The 11,159-nt window shown below is 38.4% G+C and overlaps 2 protein-coding genes across 2 annotated transcripts; one reads left to right on the forward strand and one right to left on the reverse strand.

The window, feature by feature from the left end:
* Window positions 1–271: 271 nt before the first annotated feature.
* Gcn2 (eukaryotic translation initiation factor 2 alpha kinase Gcn2) lies at window positions 272–7,075 on the reverse strand. Its single transcript, XM_071724674.1, has 14 exons — window positions 6,916–7,075; window positions 6,587–6,706; window positions 6,324–6,493; window positions 5,979–6,240; window positions 5,349–5,900; window positions 4,885–5,259; window positions 4,254–4,793; window positions 3,943–4,100; window positions 3,318–3,766; window positions 2,980–3,256; window positions 2,373–2,889; window positions 1,689–2,171; window positions 674–1,572; window positions 272–578 (listed from the first exon to the last, which is right to left on the reverse strand). Exons 2-14 carry the CDS (start codon window positions 6,641–6,643, stop codon window positions 452–454), a joined length of 4,866 nt encoding a protein of 1,621 aa, XP_071580775.1. The 5' UTR covers window positions 6,644–6,706; window positions 6,916–7,075; the 3' UTR covers window positions 272–451.
* Window positions 7,076–8,141: 1,066 nt separating this feature from the next.
* Window positions 8,142–10,723, forward strand: Eif3i (eukaryotic translation initiation factor 3 subunit I). The gene is made up of 5 exons (XM_071724691.1): window positions 8,142–8,302; window positions 8,717–8,963; window positions 9,056–9,336; window positions 9,428–9,628; window positions 9,798–10,723. Exons 1-5 carry the CDS (start codon window positions 8,300–8,302, stop codon window positions 10,044–10,046), a joined length of 981 nt encoding a protein of 326 aa, XP_071580792.1. The 5' UTR covers window positions 8,142–8,299; the 3' UTR covers window positions 10,047–10,723.
* The last annotated feature ends 436 nt before the right edge of the window (window positions 10,724–11,159 follow it).

Below are 11,159 nucleotides of genomic sequence, written 5' to 3' on the forward strand. Positions count from 1 at the left end.
TCAAGCACTTTACAAATCAAGCGGGTAAAATTTTGAGTAGAAAGAACTACTCTTGTGCCATGAGTTTAATCTTAGAATTTATTTTTGTATATAAACCAAAGCATATATATTTTAGAGAAATCAATTACGCCGTATACGAAATACGTATATATTTTGAATATATTTTAATATTGCAATAAAAGTTGAAAAAAAAACATATGTATAATGTTAAAATAAACATGCTTAATTAACACTGGTTTTGTATTGAAATCTATTTTAGAGTGTTTATGTCTTAGTTTCATTTTTTTTTTATTAAACGTTGATATTTAAAAATATATAATGCAGTACAAAAAATGCTTAAGTATCTAATATCTTGTACGTTGATCATTTATATTAACATACATCCCAATCACTCATTATTGATTCCACATAGTTGTTACGAAAATATATTCTTCGGCTTCGATAATATCACTTATATCAAAGTCATGTGTCTACTGTCTATCAGACTGTAAAGTATTTCTACAGGTTTGGACTTCTCATTTCGTAATTCCTTCATTTCCTCGCATATTTGCTTGATATATTTCTTGTGCCGCGGATGCCTAGAAAAAAAAAACGATATAATTAACATTATTGTCATTAGTATAGTTTATTCATTATTTTCATACATTAAATAAATGTAATTCGTGATACGTACTTATCTATCACAAACTGAATGCTTTTTTGAAACGCTTGTTCTTCCTCGTCGATTTCCAGAAAACTGATTATTGTTCTTATAACAGACATTTCCAGAAAGACTGCGAAGATTTCTACAGGAACTTTATGTGATATTCTTTGTAAGTAGGACGACATTTGTGCTAATATGCTTATCTTAAAATTTCTCCTGCCACTTCCGGACAGTTTGTCTCGCTCAGAAAGAATGAAATTGATGTTAATGTTAACCGGATTGCTGGGCGCTACCGATATATCGTTATTTGCGCTCACTTTACTTTCAGATCTATTCAAGATCGGCAACGCGGTTTCCGACTGTCGTTGCAAGTATTCAACAATGTCCTGTATAGTATTCCATTTCTTCTCTTGAAATCTGTCTCTTTCCCACGTTTGCACTCTTAAAGTACAATTTCTTAATAATACTATATGACTTATAGAATTTTCTTGGCAGTATTCTAATATCTCTTCCATAGTACACAGATCTAATATCGTGGTCTTCAATCCTAATGACCAGATTTCTCGTAATACGTTAATTATGTCCTTTTCTCTTCTTCCTTCGCTCTCTAAACTTCCCTCGCAGCAGATAGCCACGTCAATACCGCATTTACTTTCGCCATTCTCACATGCCTCGCCAACAGCGGACACCAATTTATCCAACGATATGCTAATACCAGCACCATATTGTTTTGTTTCCTTACTGGCCATTCCGGTGCGCTCTAGAACTTTTCTGAATGATACCAGCATTTTATCGTATCGCCCACCCGCGGCTATGATATCCTGACCGCCTCGTCTCCGTCTATGCTTTAGCTCGCAAGTTATTTGATATATCACACCACTGTATTGTTGTACATTATATGTTAATAAAGGTACGACAGTAATAGGCCACTGTAACAAGATAAAAAAGAGAAAAAGAATGGATATAAAACATCTATGGATATATAAACATCTTACGCAAATTATATAAATATATACATATGCATACATATATATTATAATATTACCTTAACACCCAAACCTTCTACATTAGATATTACAGTCTCTATATCTTTCAAACCTTCCTTGGCTAGAGCAGCGGCATCTCCTTTTCTCTTCGTTATTGTCCTTAGGACACTGGCGATTTTTGCAACGGAGCTTTCCGTTTCGAGCAAATTAAAAAGCGTTTCCATAGCTTGATCGGTAAGGCATAAGCTTATCAAGTGTGTTTGGACCTGGAACTTAGTTAACTTTCCATCGCGGGCATCCTGCAGTATGGAATATATGTCCTGATACTTGTCCTTTTCCACGCCGCAATACATTAGCACAGCTTCCAATAGCGACGTGTGATTTAAGCGCACAGTGAAATTATGTTCCCGGATCTGCGGTAACTCGTTAAAAATCTCCCATATGATGAAGATCAATTCAGCTTCTGTCATTAAATTATTATCTACAGGACTAATAATGTCGAAAGCACATTCGTACAATTCCCTTGGATGAAATCCTCGAGCCTACGGTAATTCGATATGAACAGATACTAATTTACAATTATTATATACAAGGTATTTGGTTTTGTTACTTTCATTCACAGATATAATGTATTTCGTATATTTTCGATAATTGTCTCAGAGTGAATTTTACGTTCAACCAGCTAAAGATGTGAATCTTGCTTAGAAATTACTTAATGCGTCACCTTGACACTCAATACATACCTTTTTATCTCTGAATACGCGTTCAATAGCGTATCTTCGAATGTGCGAAATATTATTCCATACAACGTATCGAGCGAAAGGAATGCGAAGATCATGAGGTATAGAAACTATACTGCCAGTACGGGTCATCAATTTCACGCTATATTCGGTAAAGTTAGAATGCTGAACGGATTTAGGCATTAACAACGGGGTCGCGAGGTATATTCCGCCGTGCTTTTGAAATATCTCAACGATTTTTTGCTTTACACTCTCTTGCAGAAACTGCTTTTTCGAACAGAGAACACTTGGCGTTCCCCTAGCAGGTAAATTCATGTCATAAGTAATATCTTCTGCTGGTGTAACCTCTTGCGTGAAGCACGATGCCACTAAATATCTGTATGCTTTACTTTGACTATTGGATAACGTGTGGCGCATCACTTCTTGCAATTCCGGCTCTTCTAATGGCGGCGGCAAGTGTGTAGAAGAGAGCAATTCCTGAGCAGTAGGACGTTGACTTGGATCGTGATTCAACAGCCAACTAACACGGGTAGAGTTTAATATCATTACTTCATATTTCAGATAACTCAGAATAATATAACATATAAAATGTCAAATTGTTATTTTTTACCGTATAATATGAACTTGAGATGGCATATCTGTTTCTGGTACATCGGGAGGGAAAACGATTTCTTTCGAGCGCAAGTTCAATAGAATCTTGACACGCTCCATTCCGGTAGTTAGCGGTTTGTACGTCATTTCGAAAAAGATGATTCCCAAGCTGTAAATATCCACTTTTTGATTGTAAATTGCTTTGGCAGTTTTCGCAGAAAGTTCAGGAGCTACATATAGAGCTGTACCAACTTGACCAGTAAGAGATCCCAATTCTTCTATGTCAAAACTTCCACCTAGATATAAAGGACACAGCTGATATAATTTGGTACGTGGCATATAACTATGTATTCGTACCTTTCTCAAATTGTGACTCTTTATCAGTATCGATGGTCGGAACTAACGATGACAATATATTAGTCGTGGCCAATCCAAAATCTCCTATCTTGACATGGTCGTTACTGTCGAGAAAGATGTTTACAGGTTTCAAATCTCTATGTATCATACCCTGCTGATGAATATGCGCCAGACCTTCTACGATTTCTCGAAATAGTCTCCAGTAACGTTCTTCATCTTCGTACAAGCCATTATCTATGGCAGTTCTTAACGTGCTTTTCTCACAGAATTCCATTTGTATATACATAAACTGTATTTCTTTTACCGTTATATCTTCGTTAGAGGTTTCATCTTTATCTTTAACGTCATTGTTCGAAACGTCCGATGTTACTGCGGACTTTTGTGATATATCATCATCTCTTTCAAATTCAATGCTATCGGAAGACTCGATACGCAGTAAAGTTCGCATTCTGTGAAAGAGAAAATATAGATTAGCTTTTTTAACATCAAGTTTTTCTTCATATAACATATATCTCCATCTTTTTGCGAATTAAATATGAAATCGCATTATATAACGATAATAAGTTGAATAAAAATATTAAATATTACAAGATGTCCAATATTTAGAAAAAGAAAATTATCTTACGATAGAAACGCGCAGTGTTCCTCACTATCAGAATCAGTCGAGGCGTCACTGTTCTCATCGTCACTATCGGCCACATTCGCCCGAGATTCATATGATATATTCCACTCAACGTCGCGTAACGGTGGAGCAAACTTTTCTATCTCATCACTTTCCAGTTGCTAAAATTCACGTCATGTATTTATACTGCACAAAAGTCTGATTACAATTAGGAATTCCAATTAAATTTCTAATATATTTAGTTCAACTATAAAATAGAATGTTGTTACAGCTCTTCCTGTTGCGAGCGATGTTATCATGAATAATATATTTACATTAACTATATCTGCTTTGTCCTGCGTGGTGGTCGTTTTATCTGAAGATGTGGTAATCGGCGTGAACTGACTATGCCTGACTGAATCGTCCAGGGTGGCACTCTCGATCCACGAATTATAATAACGTACTACATTCTCGTGATTCATTCTAGAGAGCAACTTTACTTCACGCGTTATTTTCTTGTTCAGCTGTTTTTTCTTTGGATTTAATTCTATGCGTTTGATAGCGTAGATACCGCCGTCTAATTTATTTCTCACTTTTAGAACGTCGCCGAAGGCCCCTTTTCCCAGCCATTTCAAGACTTCAAATTCGTTCTGTATTCGTGATTGTCTACCCAGCGACGGCAAATGCAACTGAATATCGATATCCGGTTCTTCCGGCTCTAAATTCTTCTCTTTCTCATCGTGATCCGGTATAGAAGGCGATAAACCTCGTTCTAACGGTATTCTTATGAAACCATGTTGTTGCAGTTGTTCCGCAGACCAACGCATTCTCTCATCGTCGATGAGACATTTTGAAATGAAGTCCCTCAAATAAAGCTGAAAAAATTATTTAACTTAAGATGGGTGTGTCTATCATTGGCGCTTTATGGACAAAAAAACATGTATGCTATACACAAAGAACATCTACCTGTGGGATTGTTGTTAGATCGATTTCTTCCCCGGATATGATAGTTCCTTTTAATAACGAAAGCAATAATATCCCATATCTGTATATGTCTGCCTTTTTACCACCTCGGCCTTGAATTGTTGGAAAATCGTGTTCAGTCTTTGCTAAGGAATTTGAATGATACATATCTGACAATCTCTTATCTAAAGAGTAGTCGGATAATCTTACAACACCCGTGTGGTCTATATAAATGCTGGTGTCGCGTAAATCTTTATGCACTACATTATTCTCATGGAGATATCGCAACGCCTCAAGGACACCCGTTGCCAAATGTCTCAACATGTCGACGTCAACTGGAATGTTTTCCATCAGGAAGAACGAGCACGTGGTTCCAATCTACTTTTACAGACAACCGATATCATAAACGAAAACCATTCTCAATCTTATCAAGTATTGACATTCCAAAGAGATATGTGTTTACATACCACGAACTCTTGAAGCACGTAAATCACCACGCTATTGTTGTTCTTCAAATATTTCATGTTTAAGTAATGTACAAGATTTGGATGATGCAGTTTGTACAAATGATTTAGCTCTTGCTCCAAACTGGCAATCTGTTTCATGGCGTGCTGTATATCGATGGTTTCTTGAGTAGAGCAACTACCGTTCGCTATCGCGCATTTCAATGTCCATTCCGTGATAGCCAATAGTTCTCCGGTGATCGTATCCACGCCAGCGTACACTACGGAACCCTTCGTGCTGTGCCCCAAGCATTTCCCCCGGTGCACTAGTCTCTCGCCTTTATTACTGTCAAATTCGATGGACTTGATACCTCTATGCTCGCACAATGACCCTTCGGAACTTTCCGACGTGCTGACACATCGACGCCTGAAACGACTCGTCCCTCGCTCGTGCGGAGACGATGGTATAGATCGAAAGATAGTATCAGAATCTGTGGCCAGTCTAATCGTTTCCTTCCGATTACGCATCTCAGCCTTCAGGGCTTCCTGACGTTTTTGTATGGCATCTTGCAGCACCTAGCAAAATATCCACGATAACAATTAAGCTACGTAATGTGCAATCGAAATATATAGTGCAAATGTATTAAATCAAACCTGTCTTTCTTTATCCTCTTTTATTTGCTTCTCTTGCATCTCATACTGTTCCCTCTCCTGATTTCTCGATACCATTTCCTCATAAAAACTGCTGTAACCCGGTTTATTATGCTTGTGCAGGTATTTCTGAACATGTTGACAAAACTCAAAAATCATAACTTCCCCCTTCAACTTTTGTGCCAAGTTTTCGAGCTCCGATGATAAAACTGCAACTTGCTGATGAGACAAACCTCTGCTGTCTTGTAGCTGAATAGTCGGTACTCTAAAATAAATCATGATAAATCATATATAGTAGACATTATAAAACAAAGATGCTAAGAATGTATTAGAAGATGTAAAACTTACTCATCAGGATATTTGTCACTGCATATAATGTACAAATCTATCTGCGCATATACTTCTGCTGGTCCGGACATGCCTTTCTGCGGTGTCAAGGTAATAACGATAACTAAAGGTTGCCATTTTTTCTTATTCTTATTCTTTCTCAAGTCACGCAATTCATCCCCAAAGATGGACTGTTATAAACAACAAAGTAGGATTGTTAAGAGAGGTAATAACACAGGGAACCGTGAACTTTTTGATCGTGCTTATGTAGCGTGTCGCAATACCTTTAAGACTTCCAATTCATTCTGCTGTCGGTCCTTACAAGATTCAACCTGAGACATCTTGCCACGCCGCTATTCGCCCATCGCACACAGATTAGCGAGTTGAAACTGAAACGGAGTAACCTGAAAGGAGGAAAGTCGCAAGGGCTTAATTTCACGCGTGTACGATTTTAGTGTTGTGTCTAGAAGATAAATTCAATAAAAACGCGGCGTCTCAGCGCTGTTTGAGACTGATATGTACAAACGTGTACACGTGTACACGTAAACTACATGCGTATCTCGGTAAACGAGTGGATGAACGTCGCGAGGAAAGAAACCGGTAGTCTGTTCACCTGGACTCGCCATACGAGACTACATCGCGATACTCGACGCTCGCCTCGGGAATATCAGATTCAACAACTCCGGAGCCCGCTCTAACCGCACTTTGTAATTTGTCGCAGAACATCGGAGCAATATACAGACAAATACACCCGCGAACGCGGACAAGTGGAAGAACAGAAACAACTTTTTTTCGATGAATTTTAGAACGCAACTTTATTATCCACAGTGAACTATAAACATACTAGGTCGCCAATTGGTTGATTTAAAATAAAAGTATCTGATTGGCTGGTCCAGTGGAAAAACTCCAGGCACCGAGGGCTGTGAGTGGCTGTGGTAAAATCGCAACGTGGTCAAACGGAACGCTCCTGTGTGCGCACTGCGCAGGGTTTTATTTCATCTCGATAATCGCGAGCCTTTCTAGCGAGTGGAAACTCGGCCGTATCGAGCCCGGTTTGGGAATCAAGAATCGACTCGATTGGATCATGGCCATACCGCATCCGAAGGGGGTCAGGGGTCCGGGGCCATCTAAGGCCCGGTGTCCACGATGCAAGAACTGTGTCCAAGTTTCGGTTTAAGCCAATGAAACTGCTACTTTTCTGTAAGAGCTGCAAGTTGATTGGCTTAAACCGAAACTTGGACACAGTTCTTGCATCGTTGACACCGGGCTTAAAGCCTTGTGTACACGATACTAAAAATCGGTCCGAGTTTCGGTTTAAGCCAATCAACTTGCAGCTCTTACAGAAAAGCAGCAGTTTCATTGGTTTAAACCGAAACTCGGACCGATTTCTAGTATCGTGTACACAAGGCTTTAAAAGAAAAGAAGAGGAAGATAGGCAACATAACGATACCGACACTGTCGTTAATGCTGGGTCTACAATGCGAGTCGCAAAGTCGTGAGTCGCAAGAATTGACCAATCACAGTCGATTATTCTCCTCAAATTCGACTGTGATTGGTCAATTCTTGCAACTCACGACTTTGCGACTCGCATTGTAGACCCAGCATTACAGAATAGGGGTACAGCAAGCGACACAAGTCGACACAAACGTCGTTCTATCTTTCTTTTTTTATAGCAATGAGTAACAACAAAACGACACTTGTGTCGACTTGTGTCGCTTGCTGGAAAGCTCCCATTCTCGATTCAATCGAATGCCATGGGCGCGTTCAGCAGAACAAACCGCTCAGTAGCAATCGAACGTGATTGGCTTCTTACTTTTAGACTCAACAAATCAGCGTAGCGTGTTGATAAGACGACACTCAACAGTTGTGTCTGTTGAACGCGGCACGCGGCCATTTTATAAGAATTAAGAGGAAGGAGCGAAGTGTGGCTGATCGTGCACTGGAAAGGATTCTAATTTCTTGAGAAGATATACGATTGCAGATCAAAACGCCACGCGATGGTTAGTTTCTCTCACGCGCTGATATTCCTACGTTATTATTTTTCTTCGTATCGGGGATCTGTTGCGAACTAATAGACCATGTGACAATTTAACCTCTATTTTTTTACTCTACTTCTCTCTTCTTTGGGGCGCGTTCGTGGAGCGCGCTATTTAGATTTTCGTTCTCTGAAGGAATAATCATGGTGCGATTTATTTTGCAATTTGGAACTTGTGTTCATCTCTTACTTTTGTGAAATAATTTTTTTTTTTTTTTTACATAAAATTCCTCCACGTTATTGTCGAGTAGTAGGAAAAGAGAAGGAACCCGAGTCTCGCTTGAAACGACTGTTTCAAAAAATTATCTAGCCATCCAATATAATCACCCTAACGGAAATTTTCTTTGCAAGTGCTAATGAAGAGAATTGTTTGTTTCAGAAACCCTTGATGTTGCACGGGCACGAGCGTGCCATCACTAAAATAAAGTATAACAGAGAGGGAGATCTAGTGTTCTCCGCCAGTAAAGATAAGCAACCGAACGTTTGGTATTCGCTGAATGGAGAACGTCTTGGTAGTTTCAACGGGCACAATGGCTCCGTATGGTGCATCGATGTCAACTGGGATACCACACGATTTTTATCCGGCAGTGGTGATAATACTCTGAGAGTCTGGGACTGTCAAACTGGTTTGTACATATGACAGAATTGTACAGAATTGTAAATAAATTTTGCTCGTGCACCACGTATGATCCGTATCCTTGCTTAATGTTGTTCACAGGCAAAGAAATAGGACAATTGACCACGAATAGTTCTGTAAGAGCATGTGGCTTTAGTTATTCGGCGGACCTCGCGGTATTCTCCACCGACAAGGCTTTGGGTCACCAGTGCGAGATGTTTATCATGGATGTACGAAACGTCGACTCCACGTTATCCCAGGAGGATGCAATCTCTAGGATCTCGGTCAACGGTCCTAGAATTTCTGCCATATTATGGGGCGCCCTTGACGAGACCATTATCACGGGTCACGAAGACGGTGAAATTAAACTTTGGGACGTGAGGGTAAGTGTCCTTATCGTTATCACATTAATTGCAAAAGTGTGAGTTGGTGAGTAAGTATTAGTAGTATAAATATCGTCTATAATATCTACAGACCGGAAAGATGCTGTCCAGTGTTAAAGGTCACAAATCTCAGATAAATGATATGCAATGCAACAAGGATGGCACCATGTTCGTAACTGCATCCAAGGATCATACGGCGAAACTTTTTGATAGCGAGTCTTTGGTGTTATTGAAGACTTACAAGACGGAAAGACCCGTAAACTCGGCTACTATATCACCAATTTTTGATCATGTAAGATTTATGCCTCAGAATAGTAATACATTATTTTAATCTTTGAAAAAGATAATAATAGTGTATCAGTATAATTTCTATATTTACTATTATACACTATAATTTTCATTTAGTTTCTGTAAAAAAAAATACATGCCACGTTTGCTAAGTAGACAATATTTTCCTGTAGGTGGTTCTTGGTGGTGGTCAAGATGCCATGGACGTCACCACAACATCCGCGCGACAAGGCAAATTCGATTCACGATTTTTCCATTTGGTGTTCGAAGAAGAATTTGCACGTTTAAAAGGTCACTTCGGTCCCATTAACTCTCTCGCTTTTCACCCTAATGGTCGTAGTTATTCCACGGGCGGAGAAGATGGATACATGCGTATTAATAATTTTGATCAGTCTTACTTCGACTTTCATTTCGAGTATTAAATTTATCAATCAAGGGACGTATGTATATGATAATATATATATCATTTTGTTAGAACATATGTTGTGTGTGTAATCATTTTTCCAAACTAAATGAGTTTTGGGGTATAAGTCGTAGTGGTGGTGATGTCTCCCCAAAAATACCAGTTGCAACTCTCAGTGAGTTGGGTGTGACTCCACTAGTATATGTCCAATTCGACTCTTTGTTAGAGCATTGATTGGCCGATAATTTAATAGAATTGTTTATAAACTTAGTCGGCGCAGCTAGGCGCTCGCGAGAAAGCGCGTTTGCCCGCGCGCGGCTGATTAGTATGGTGCTGAGCTGCCGGCTTGGTAGGTGCACATGCGGACACAACAGAGTTAAAATAATTGCTTTTATAAAAGGAAGCGAAAGAATTATTGTTCTCTAAACATAGACGTAAATGGATTACAATTCACTTCATATTTCTTTTACTCATAAATCTCTAACTCTTATAATCAATTTATAAACAGAAGTATACCACTGACTAGGAATCGACCGCTCTCATACCAATTTATCCTAGTAGCTTTTGTGGCAAGTGCAAACTCGAGAAATTATCCTGGCAATTGATATTAAATACTATTGTCAAATTTTATTACATGTTAGCGATAAGCAATGCTTTTAATAATTGTACGAAATAAATATTCCAACTTTGTATAAATCTTTATACCCCACATTTCTTAAATTGTATATATAAATTATTTATTAAAAATCTGAAACTTTTTTTAGTTTTCAAAGCATAATTACATCAAATTACGTGTAGCGTCAAACGATATTTAACATCTATTAATAAAATGATTAACCTTTAGAGGCCGGGAAAAGGACTTGAAGTTTTTTTTTTTTTTACTATTTTTCCCTTATTCAACACACAAATTTTGCCTGAAAACATCAAATAGCTTGTGTTTTTTGGGTGGTCGATATTTCGACCACCCCCGGCCTCTAAAGGTTAAAATCATAAATAAATATTTATTGTAATGTACAATATTTTCACAAATATTGCTTGCTATAGTTTTGCTATGTTGTTTATATCTGTCAATAAGATGTTTTATCCAATATCTTTTTTAGGATTATACATTTTTCTTTTTCATTTTTCGTTA

Source organism: Temnothorax nylanderi, unplaced genomic scaffold, assembly GCF_030848795.1.
Source record: "Temnothorax nylanderi isolate EJ_2023f unplaced genomic scaffold, tnyl_v1.0 TNYL_tig0818_pilon, whole genome shotgun sequence".
NCBI lineage: Eukaryota > Metazoa > Arthropoda > Insecta > Hymenoptera > Formicidae > Temnothorax > Temnothorax nylanderi.